This window comes from Humulus lupulus, chromosome 4 (assembly GCF_963169125.1).
Source record: "Humulus lupulus chromosome 4, drHumLupu1.1, whole genome shotgun sequence".
Taxonomy (NCBI): domain Eukaryota; kingdom Viridiplantae; phylum Streptophyta; class Magnoliopsida; order Rosales; family Cannabaceae; genus Humulus; species Humulus lupulus.
Window position 1 is genome coordinate 219,558,349 of NC_084796.1, and position 12,629 is coordinate 219,570,977.

At 34.1% G+C, this 12,629-nt stretch overlaps 1 protein-coding gene across 1 annotated transcript; it reads right to left on the bottom strand.

The window, feature by feature from the left end:
- Nucleotides 1-4,338: 4,338 nt before the first annotated feature.
- Nucleotides 4,339-11,935, bottom strand: LOC133831219 (uncharacterized). Its single transcript, XM_062261432.1, has 9 exons — nt 11,541-11,935; nt 11,046-11,243; nt 10,577-10,699; nt 9,812-9,849; nt 9,553-9,715; nt 5,797-8,955; nt 5,600-5,701; nt 5,110-5,246; nt 4,339-4,851 (listed from the first exon to the last, which is right to left on the bottom strand). The coding sequence occupies exons 1-9, from the start codon at nt 11,622-11,624 to the stop codon at nt 4,629-4,631; spliced, it is 4,227 nt and encodes a 1,408-aa protein (XP_062117416.1). The 5' UTR covers nt 11,625-11,935; the 3' UTR covers nt 4,339-4,628.
- Nucleotides 11,936-12,629: the final 694 nt, after the last annotated feature.

Here is a 12,629-nt window from a genome sequence, read left to right on the forward strand (position 1 = left end):
ATGGATGGATGACGACAAAGTGACAATTGTATGAACTTCAGCCCCAGTCATAAACCAAATATCAACAAATGGTGACCCCGTTCATGTGATCAAGATATTGAAAATATTTTGTGTTAGTTTTCTTTCCTTTTTCTTTTTCTTTTTCTTTTTTTGACAAAATTTTTTGTGTTAGCTAGTCTTTAATAATATTGTAAGGTTTTTTTTTTCTCACTTGTGGTCTATAATCCTATCAGTTTAGATTCTCAACTTTTGTCATTTATTTATTAAAGCTTGTAAAAGCATGCATAGATTCCCAATCCCCATGCTTATGTCAATTTACTTTATTAAAGGTTGTAAAATCAAATATTCTCTCCATTTAGTGGTGTCATGGTTAAATTATGTAAGTTGTCGTGTTTTGTAGGATAAGTGTTATAAATACCCAAAACTGAAGGAGAAAAATACTATAGCCTTCTAAATTTTTCTTTAGGCTTCCTCTCAGAAGGAGAAAAATAGTATAATTAATTGTTTTATGTGCTCCAATACTACTAATATAGAAATATATTAGCGACATCTTAATAGTAAGAATTAATCTCGCAAACAAACCCACCAAAACGAAGCCTATTAGGGTTATAAAACGATCGAGTTTAATTCTTCCTATCGCGATTATAAATATTATTCTCATGTACTCCCATATATCTCCCCCTCGAGTTAACCTACGAATATCCAACTTAATTAAATACGAAATTCATCGGTTTTCACACGATCTTTTTTTTTCTTTTTCTTGAGTCAATGATTCACACATGAGTTTTTCTTAACATTTTTTATCCATAAACAAATGAGGCAAAATAAAGAAAGAAAAAAACACTATGAGATAGTCTCATTCTCTCTTTCTTTGACCACTATATTTCTTTTCTTTTCTTTTTTTCTTTAAATCGATATACGTACACTATCATCGTTTTCTTTCTTTCTTTTAAGGCACTATCGTCAATTTGACGACAAGTGATTAATAGCTAGCTGTACGTAGCACTTCTCGTCTCGTGATACAATTTTGTGTCAGAGTAAATTCACATGTCACGGAAAATTCATGAAAGTGGGCGAAGTCAGCTATTTATGATTTTTCTTTTTACATAGTTTTTTCTTTTTATTTTTTTGTCGACAAACGCGACTTAATTTTCTTTATTTATTTTAATTACTTTCACTACGATTAAGCTAGCTTCGAATATCCCTTACGTTTGGCATTGACAAAAATATAATACTTAGTCTTAGTGGCAATGTTGCTTACCTTATAATATAATAGTATACGTAGTTTAATAACATAATTTATGATTTTTCTAGTAATGTTGGATTTTGTACTAGAGATTCAATAAGTATATACACTACTAGTAAACAATATATTTCAATAAAACTCATTCTTTTGTCTATTCATTCAAAAACAAAAGCACTTATAATTAGTGCAATTAATTTAATTTCTTCTTATACCCACAACTTCATAGTTAACCATTTAGGAAGTATTGGTGGAGATCATGCATATATACTCACACTAGCATTAATATTATATATTCTACCCCCAAAACATAAAATATAAAAACGATAAATCTGTACATATAAAGTAAAAAAGTATTATTTATACCATGTTAAACAGAGATAAAATTGCTCATTATGAGTGATTAGCTACACAAATTAACAAAGCCAGCTCCATAATAATAGGATAACGTAGACCATAGGCTTACACACAACACATAATCGTATTATAATATCTTAAAATGTAAGGCCAAGGCCTATACATACATACAAACACATATATAATGCTTATCGTCAAATTATTACAAACTTAATTAATACAAAAACGACAAACATAATAATAAGAAGAAGAAGAAGAAAAAGAACAATGAAGAGGCTTGAACTCGACCTAACAAAGATGTAGTACTTCTCTTAGTCAAGCCAAAGATATGAGAAAAATGCCAAAGGATTCAAGTTGCCCTTAAGTACGACTACTCAAACTTACTTACCTTTACATCAAGTAACTTGAATCAAGGATGTGTAGTAGAGAGATGTCGTACGATCAAGGAAGTGAAAGAAGCGACAACATTTCAAAGTAAATATAGGTAATCCAACACCAAACCAAAAAACCCATCTGAAGGAGGGTTGCCAGTGACCACCCCCACCAACCATTTATGGTTCAGACCATTATTAAGAGTCATGTTGGCGGGGGTGGCCGCCATGAGAGAGAGCAAATAAGAGGGTTTTTTTTGTTTGTGAGTAGGGTTGGTGTGTGAGTACTATAAGAAGAGGGTTTGATCATGAAGAGAGAGATTGGTTGTTATAGGATTAAGTTTGGTTTGGTCTTAAGGGCAATAAAAGGCTGAGATGACTTAAGTAGAGTTTGCGGTCGCTTTTTCATTAAAGGAACTACGAAAAAGAAAGTTATGGGAGAGAAAGATAAAGTGAGTGTTGAAGTTTGCAGGTCTAAGCATCTTCCATGGGATATGCCATTAGCACCTTAGCTCGACTTTGCTCCTCCACATTTGATGACACATTACCTTTCACGTTGTCCTTTTTTTTTTTTTACTTTTTCTTACACCCTTGTATCTACAATATTTATATATAATATTGGAAAATTTTAGAGTACGCCCATGTTTTTGGGAGCACCGGTGCACCCTTTTTCTGTTTGCAGTTCTGAAATGATTTTTGGGGCAATTTTTTTTTATAATGGTGTACAGTGTATTTATTTAGAATATTCTGTAATTTTTCAGAAAATTCTGAATAATTTACAATATCAAAAATATGATTCAAACTAGTTATCTTCCATGGGCATAAGAAAAAACAGTCACGCGTGCAACAGACTATTTGAATATTATTCTTGGCACTATAAAATATTCGCTTCCAAAAAATCTACAGGTTGCTTTAAATAATTATAATACAAATAGTCATAAAAAAAATTGTCAAAAATCATCTTGGTATCAAAATAACAATAGGGGTGCACCGATATGTCTATTTTTAGGGTGCACCCTAGAAGTACCCTATAATATTTATGTAGGTGTAGATTAATTTTTTTTTTTTTTTTTTTTTAACTTATGGGAAAAATGTGAAACTTTTCTAGAGAAATCATGCAATAAGAATCCACTGTTGGATTTCTTTGGCCCACCAATGTAGGAAAAATTAGGGCCCATAATTTATACTAATCTCTAATAAGTATAATTCCGAATGCTACAAGCATAACAAGTCACACAAAACTTACACTCAAAATTATTTTTATTATATATAATAATTTGATGTATGTTTAATCAATTATATTTTACCAAAATGGGTCTACACTGTAATAGTGATGTTTTTTCTGTCAGAGATTATTGCAGCCACACTTCAAGACAACAACCCTTTGATTGACAGGCTTGCCATCATGGATTTTAGTAGTTAGCAAAATTAGTGCTCCATTTGGGGCCTATTAGAACTCAGCTGTTCTTCCAAGTGTCAATTATTCATGGCATGTCCATATAGGATATGATTGGCTTCGTATACAGAGAATACAATCTCCAAAAGGTCACGTTTGTATATAAAATGATAATAGGACCTTATAAAGTTGGGCTTTTTTTTAGTGTTCTTCGGCTTAAAATATTATCCGAGTGAGATATCATATTTTTCTGTGACACCAGCAAAATTGTTCTGTTATTTGCATAAGCTAAATAACAGATAATAGTCTTTTTTTGATTGCGTAATGCCTATGAGCTACGAGGGATGGTTCAATTTTTTCTCTCATCAATTAACCAATAGTCTTGTATTTCCCAAATCTTTTGGTTTAAATGCTACTTGATGAGTCACGCTATACCAATTTAAGTAGTAGTTTATGGAATGCAACTAGAGTTCATTTTCGTGTCTATATTCCTTTCCTCCAAAAGTCCCAAGTACATATATAAATGGATACTTTAGTATGGTATAGTGCATATTTACTAAAAACAGAATATGGCCCTAGAATGTTCTCAAGGATGTTTTATAAAGCCTTGAAGAATATTATTTGATGCCAAAACCAAATACTATGCTAAAGCAGAAACCTCTATTTTTTAAAATTTATTTATTTTTAATATGGTGTCCAGTGTCCACCTTAGTGGGGGGGATAAAAAAAATGGGACAAAGTAGCAACATCAAACACACTATGACCACTAAGCATGGCATATTACATATAGATATAGCATCTAACTACAAAAGGAAATGAGGTTAAAGTAATAGCATCTCAGTCACTCAGTGCTATGCCATTTCAATACTTTGAAAGGCTTTGGAAATTTTCAGAACAATTTCATCACATATTCACTACAGGTTACTGTTTTTTCTTATTATTTCTATTTGCTTAGTTTCCTTCTTCAACTCTTAAAGAACAAATGTAAAACTTTTTCCATGTATGTATATATGTATATATATTTCTGTAACACTGTAATACTTGCAATATCAGCTTTCTGTAAGCTGATGAGCTGTTCTCAATTGTTTCATCATTTACAACCAACCACTGACAATTGGTATATTCCTACACTATGAATCAAAAATTTAAGTAAAAGAAGAAAATTGAAAACTGTGGTATATCTTTGCAAAATTAATGGGAAAAAAAAAAGCCACCTGAGATAGGTAGATTAGGAGATGACTTACAATAGATTTGAAATACATTATGAATTCATGGAGAACCACCTCTTTCCATTTTTAGCTTTCCTCAACTTCATCACCAGTTCCTCACGCTGAGATTCAACCTCAGCGTATTTAAGGCTCATGTCCAAATAGCGCTCACGAATGTCTTTTAATTCTGCCTCTAGAAGTGACATTGTGAGTTTATACTCGTCTTTGGGGACTACTTCACCTTCTGCATGGCCTTTTTGGCCATCAGACAAAAGCCTGTGAAGTAATAGAACTTTTATTGAGACTTTGTACACATAATCTTCAGAAATAAGCAAAATTTCGCATGTTTTAGAAGCCATCAGATCCTAGAAACCAGGTTGTTTAGGAGAATCAAGTAATAGAAAAATGAAAAGACAATTTTTTTAATATTCATAGAGAAACACTACCAAGCAATAAAAGCAAAAAAGTAGGCCATGTTCAGAAATACATAAGGTCCTAATTTTGTTTTGAGGTATAACATCTTCTATTACTCACCTATCAAGCTGAGCTTTGTGCTTGTTACTTTCTTCTAATGCCTTAGCAAGTTGATCCTCAAGTAACTGAATCTTTGAGCCAAGATCAGCTCCATTACTGTGAGGACTTCCATTAGAAATTTCACATCGACCACCGTTCTACATAAAAAAAAGTCGAAACAAGATAAGTAGAAGTTTATAGAGTTAGATTAAACCATTCACAGATATTCCATAAGTAGTTTCACAAATGAAAGAAAGAAAAGAAAGCCTAACGTTGTGAAACCACCACCAAGCTTTTAGTTTCAGGCTACTGTCATTTAGAAGTGCAAGAGACTCATAGAGTAGTAGACTATTAATTTTGGCTCACTGGTTTGATGCCATAGAGTAACACTAATACAGAAATAAACTAAATCTACAAGTGGTGACACTTTTGTTATGTAAAATCAGAATTTATGACAAAATATTTTCCAACATCACTTATTGAAGCAATGTAGAATTTTCAGATCTTTAACCTCTCTTTGAACTTGTGTGCAGTGAGATTCCTTTTTAACTTCATGTACCAGGCCATTCCTTCTACTATCACGACGTTGGTTCCCACTCTTTGTCATCTCATTCTGTTAAGTTCAAACACTCCAATAAATTAAATTTTATAGGCTTGTCATCAAATGTCAAATGTTAACATGGAAATAGAGAATAGATGAGCACATACCTTTGAGATCTTTGCAGTTTCATGAACTGTATTCACTTTGGTATTTGTCTTGGAAACATTTGGAGACTTGCGACTACTGTGCTCCTTCTGATAATGTTTTTCTTCTTTCATAAGTTTAATTTCTTCTTCAAGGGCTTCATATTTTCTTTGGGACTCATCTCTCTCTTCCTGATATTGCCTGTTTTCGTGCTTGATCTGATTGAGCTCTTTTTTCATTTCAGCGTCCAGAGCACGTAATGCATCATGTTCTAGTAAAGCATTTTGCATCAGCAAAAGCTTTTCCTCCAAGGCTTGCTTGTCACTTCTGCAGTCCTCTAATTCAGAGACAGCCTTCTTCAATGTTGAGATCTTCTCAACTAAATCGTTTTTATCTGCCTTCAGATTCGTGCATTCCTCAAATATTGTATGCATTGATGCCTCAAGTTTCTCCTTCTCAAACTTGGTTGTGTCAAGCTCGTTCTTGAAAGCTGAAAGTTCACCCTTGAGATGAGCTAGTTTCTGCAACTGAACCTGCAGGCAGGAAGATTCATCCACCAGTTTTTGCCGTTCATGTTCAGACACTGCAAGCCTTAGTTCAAGATCATTTATAGTGGTCTTGAGTTTTCCTTCACCTGATTTATAGTACTCTAATAACTTTGATACTTTTTCGTGGTCTGCCATCAGAAACTCCTGGTTTTGATTCAAAGCAGCTAGTTCACTGGAGAGAAATTTTAACTTCAATTCATAATTGTTTTGCTTAATGTTGAGCTCATTCTCAGTTTGTTTATATTTAGACTGAATTTCATGGATTTCAGATTCCAGTTTTGTGTTATCAGCACGTAATCTGAAAAGTTCCTGCATGGCATCAGAAACTATCCTTTCTCTTTCCTCGTGAATTGCAGAAAGTTTCTTTACCAGATGTTCTACCTCTTGCTGAAGACTCTCTACTTCGACTACCTTCTCCGTATACATCTCATTTAACAAGCTCTGTTCATGATTAAATTTCTCTTTGTGCCTCAAGTTTTCATCAAGAAGTGCATCTATTTCTGAAGTTAGGCTCTTCTCTTTAGAGGAAATCTCCACCAGCAGTGAAGACAGATATTGCTCCAATTCATCCACTTTTCTGGAGCAATCTGTGAAGCGTTTATGCGATTCCTCCAACTTTGCCTCCAAAAGGGAACAATAGTCCTGCAACTCCACTTTTTGCTTCCTCAGTTCTCCATTTGTTTTTCTACAGGAATTGCACTCTTCAGTAAGTCTCTCAACAGTAGATTGCGACTTCGAATTTTCTCTTCTCAGATATTCACATTCTTCAAGAGTTTCTGTCATCTGATTTTGCAATCTTTTAATTTTATCCTGGAGAGTCATAGCATAAGATTTGGAATTCTCTAAATCCAATTGACTGGATTCTTGCTCACCTGCCAAATATTTTAGTTGAGCTTCCAGACTAGTTACAAGTACTGACAACTGCATATTTTCTCCTTCTAGCTCTGATAAATGAGGCTCCATTTCTCGATTACCAGTTTCTAGCACTGAAGACATTCTTTCTAGTATTTTATTAGCAGACGCTTGGGAATCTACACTGCTGGCAGTCACCACCAAATCATGTTGTAAATCATTAAAATTCTTAGAGGTGACATCACTTTCTTGTAGCTTGAATTCCATGTGTTCCTGTAGCTGGATTTTTTCTTTTTGAAGTTCAGAAACCTTAGCCTCTAGTTCACTTTGACAATGCCTGAGAACCAAAATTTCCTTTTCTCTAGACAGCAAGTTTACCTGAAGTTTTTCCATTCCAGACTTTTTCTCAGCCAATTCCATATTCATTTCTGCCAATTTAGCTTCCAGTTCCATATCTGAGCACTGAGGTGCTTGAAAAGAAAAAGTGTCATCCATTGCTGTCCCTTCAGCATCGTTTGTTTTGAATTTCTGGTCACTCAGTTGGAACTCAAATCTGGTCAAAGGTTTAGTAAAACACTCACTTTGTTCAAAATCATTAGAATTTTCTCTCTTGTTCAAATCATTCTTCAATTCCTTGAGCTTGAGCAAGAGTTCCAAGTTTTCATCAGTCAGCTCGTTGCAGTCCCTCTCTAGCTCCTGCACCTTTTCCCTCAAGTCTTCAATCTCTCTGATCAGATTTACATCACAATCATTTGTTGATCCCATTTTTATGGAGTGTGCGACATTTAGAGACTCTGATAGCTTTGCTTTCAAACTAACAATTTCTTTTTCTTTATCAAGTAACTTGCGTTCGTATTCTGCCTCAATATCCGAAAAGGTTTGATTGTTGAGGGTCCTTCCCTTCTCTATCTCTTGATTTTTCTCCTCCAATGCCTGTTCTAGCAGTTTCACTTCAATGATCAAATTATTTTCAGACTCCTGCAACTGGTGGAGCTCATTTGTCACTTTTCTATTTTCCTCTATAGCTGCTTCAATGGTTTTCTCCGCATTACTAAACATTGATTGTACTGCTAGGAGATTTTCCATCTCTATTTTCTGTTTTTCAATTGTATCTTCCAGCTCCTGGAGAATAGAAATGAGCTCAATGTTTGATTCATGACTTTTCTTCAGCTGAAGAGCCAGATTAGCATTGGATTCTTTCTGAAACTTCAGTTCATCTTTTATTTCTTTTTGAGTATGAGGCAGGCCTTCATATTGAGACGACAAATCCTCTGGCGACATTTGTTTTACCATCGAATTATCTAATGACAACTTCAGTTGCTCAACTTCTTTCTTCAAATTATCACGTTCTGCACAGGCTGCTGAGAGCTCCATGTTCAAATTAGACTGAAGTTTTGATTGATCAGTGAATTCCGTCTTCAATATATCAAAATCAAGCATTAGTTTCCGGGCATTCCTCTCCCACATCTTAGCCTGTGCACGCAGCTCCTCGGTTGTATCTTCTGTAGTAGTTATCAAAGAATATGCTGGAAACTCCTGTCTAGAATTTACAGAGTGATTTCCCGGCTCCATGGTCTGTGAATTAAAAGATGATTGCTTCAAATGGTGATTATCAGCAGGATAACTTCCATGGGAAACAGAGTTTTCAGAACTGATTGAATCTTCTCTCCTTATACTGCGCACCTCTCCACTATGATCTCTAAGGGACATATTTTCCTCCTCTATGGAACCTTCAACTGAGCCATAGCTTTGATGCGACTCTGATATAGAAAAACTTGTTTCCTGCAACCCGTAAGCAATTAATGTCATTTCGTGGGTACAGAAAACTGTTGCAGTCCATTAGTGTGTGCAAAGCAGTTCCTAGACATAAGATTCAGTGCTCAAATTATCGATGTCTAGAAAACTCTATATTCCCAACAAAACTAATAGAATACATGCATGTATGATGTATGACAGCTATAAGGAATTGTTTATTGTTTTAAGAACGTAATACTAATTCTCAAAGGTCAATACAAATATCTATAATATTTTGGTGATCGATTTGAGTTGCTCATAGATAGTAAGCTTTCGTAAGTTTCTCCCTTCCAAATGACACACCATAATATTTCATGAGTTTGTTTAAAAATAACACATTATAAGCACAAAGAAACAGAAGATCGTTGTGTTTCTCTAGTAAGATCTGAGGAGACAAGCTAGCACAAGATTTTATAAATTTGCACATGCAAACAAATAAATAGGTTGTCTTATATTTTCACAAAATTATACCTACATATACATATATAAATATATAGATTTATATATTTTTATAAAACACCCAAGAGCTCAAAGTTCTGATGAAATGAAAATACAGGCAATTATGAGAGGTAAATGTTATCGCACCCTACTCCCAGGTTCTCCTGGGTGAGATATCAAGCGGAAATCTTTGGTGGAGGAACTAAAACTCCTTGCATCAGATCCAGAACCATCCGACTTAATGTCCACATCATGACAATTTCCATTTGATTTCTCCAAATCAAGGTTTTTCTCTTTTGAATCATCATCCCTGGAAAATATATAAGAAAAACAATCATAATCACACAAAAAGATATGTTATCTGATTAAAATCTGAGGAATGACACGATATAATAGTAATACTAGCCTGGATTTTGTTCGTGGTGTTAAGCACTGAATTTGTCCCTGCAAATTAGAGAAGAAGCAAAAGAATGATATTTCTAAATAACTGCCGGTTGAATTTCTTGTGTAATCAGGGAAAAGGAACATAAAAAATAGTAATATCATTAAAAACATTACTAACAATAATAACAATAACACATGAGACCATGACGATAATATTTTCACACTTCACAAACACCTTAGAATAAATTTCACATAAATGTAAATATCGCAGTGCTGTTTCTTGAAGGATTCATATTGTCCTTAAAAGTGGAAAAAGAATGGAGATTTGGTAGTTCATCCTAACAAGAACAAACACGCCAAAATGAACAGCATTTTGGTGATATAGAAATATGGTCGTCTAAGCTAGGCAGCTTTCAATATCTGGACTCAAAATTTTGATCCCTCAGAACAGTGTTAAACTCACTTTTCTTAAACTTGGATAATTCAACTTGAGAATCTATAGGAGTAGTCTCATTTATAAATGAAGCATAAATATGTAAAGTCATCGTAAGAAAATGACAGCGTTGAATTCCCACTCACAAGCATGCGTGAAAAAGGAAAGAGCATAATGCTTTCAGAGTCTAGCATTTTCTCAAAGGCTTCATAATTGATTGTAATAAATCAAGGATCTTTACAAGCTACCAAAAGAATATAAACTCAATTTTTTTATGCAAACAACTAACTCACCAAAGATTAAACAAAATGGGGATCAAACACCAATTATAAAAGCGTATTGTTGTAAACTCACTTGTAAAATTGTTCCATGACTGCACTTTTTCAGTAAAAGAGAGAGTGGTACAGAAGCACTTGAAGTCGTATAATCTGTCACATTAACTGTAGCCTCCCCAAGGATTCCAGATCTAGCTGATCCCTATTAAAACATTCATTCAAAATTGTTGATCTTAGTAACATCATCGAATCAAACAGTAAGAAATAAAGTTGTAATGTGGATAAGAAAAAGAAACAACTTAACAAGATTACATTTGCTAATCAATCAAACTATAGACCATCAAGCAAAAATTGCTGATCCTTATCATAACAAAATTAATTCAAAATTGTTCACCTTAGCCTATCAGTGAATCCAAAAATCAAAACCAAAGTTGTAATCGGAAACAACATTACATTTTCTAACCAAACTAAACTCCATAAATCACAAAATAAAGGATGCATGCTAACTGTCAATCATAGAGTAAACACAAGAAAACATGATGATATACCATGGAAACAATGAACTTGTAGAGACAATCCTCAATCTCCTTTGAAGAATCATCTTCCAAAACCCGAATAGATTCTGAAAGAGTCTCATTCCATTGACAACTTCCATTTCGCACCACGGCTTTGCTCGTCTTTGAAACTGTTTTTCCAGTTTCTACAGAGACAACAGACAAAACCAGCTTGTCCCATCCTTTGGGAACCTGAAGCAACAAATGTATTCAAACGATTCAGTGTCCCCATTGATCCAAAAATCTTACAACTGGTCGATTTTAAACAATTCCCAATTTATATATTTTTCTTCTAATGAATAGTCAGTCAAAATTCAAAATTCCTCAATACAAATATCCTTGCATTTTCTATCAAAAAGCCGTCTAAATCATAAGGTACATTGCCATAAATTGAAAAGAACATCTCGTCTAAAGCTTTACATCTCATTCAAATAATACATCCAAACTCATTACTAATACTTTCACTTTCAAAAAAGGAAGAGTGAATACCTGAAGGGCCTTGAAACTGGAGAACTTGAAGTCAATTTTGGTCCCTGATTTAGGTGGCTGCCTGTGTCTATGTAATCTCAACATTTTTTTTCCTTCTTCTTCTTCTTCTATTGCTGTCTTCCTTTCACCTCTCCGCCCAAATTATCTTCCTCATCAATCACCCATTTCTCACGAATTAAAGTCTCATTTTCTTCGCAACCAAACACTACCAACCAGAAAGAGAGAGAGAGAAAGAAAGAGGGGCAAAGAAACACAGAATGACACTTCTTAACATTGATCGATACAAACAAACCTTTTAAGAGAGAGAGAGAGAGAGTTAGCTAGCTGGTCATTGTTGGGAATGGTGTTATTTTATTTTCCTACATTTCTTAGAGTTTCAGAGAACGAAGAGAGAGAACGAGTGAGTAGTGAATCACAGTCGTTTGCTGTTAATTATATAAACATGTATATTACGCTAGACTTGTGGTGCATGGAGAAGCCCGTGGTAGTACTCTTTGATGTAAAAGTCAACGTAAAAACTGATTTGAGTTTGACCTGACTCGATTCTTATTGGCTGCAGATCCTCAAGAGTCAACGAGCGTAATCAATACGTTGATTTAGCAGCCCACGATAGTAAAATTCGGACGTACGTACCTGTGAGTGCGTGAGTGACTAATAAATATTTAGGGGATATTTTTCGATCTGACCAAATTAGGATTTTTGGTATAAATATAATGAAATACTGCGATTGGGACTCGTAACTAAAAAAAAATCCTTTTTCACCAATTGCATAACGTCTAAGGAAATTTTAATGTATAATTAGTTTTTGATCTAAAATGGTGAATGCTTGATGTGTGGATTTTATTATTTTAATTTTATTAAAATATTAATAATATTTGGCTTTATTAAAAAAAATTACTAATGAAGAACGAAAGGGCCTAATTTGTACTGTCATTTATCATTATTACGATTCTCTATTATTAATATGATTGTTTTAATTGTATGGAATTTTTTGTGCCTAGAGTGCATCGATGTTATAGATATTCTCTCCACGGATTTTGTGTCTCCACGTGGGGGCGCTGAGTTCTATTAAATTACTTAGCTTTGCCT

Bases quoted from the DNA above. Each gene is read 5' to 3' on its own strand.
- LOC133831219 (XM_062261432.1), bottom strand. From the start codon at position 11,624: ATGTTGAGATTACATAGACACAGGCAGCCACCTAAATCAGGGACCAAA. The intron at 9,850-10,576 runs GTGAGTTTACAA...TCTAATTTGCAG, and splicing joins GTCATGGAACAATTTTACAA to GGACAAATTCAGTGCTTAAC. The intron at 5,247-5,599 runs GTTAAAGATCTG...TTTTTTATGTAG, and splicing joins GCACACAAGTTCAAAGAGAG to AACGGTGGTCGATGTGAAAT.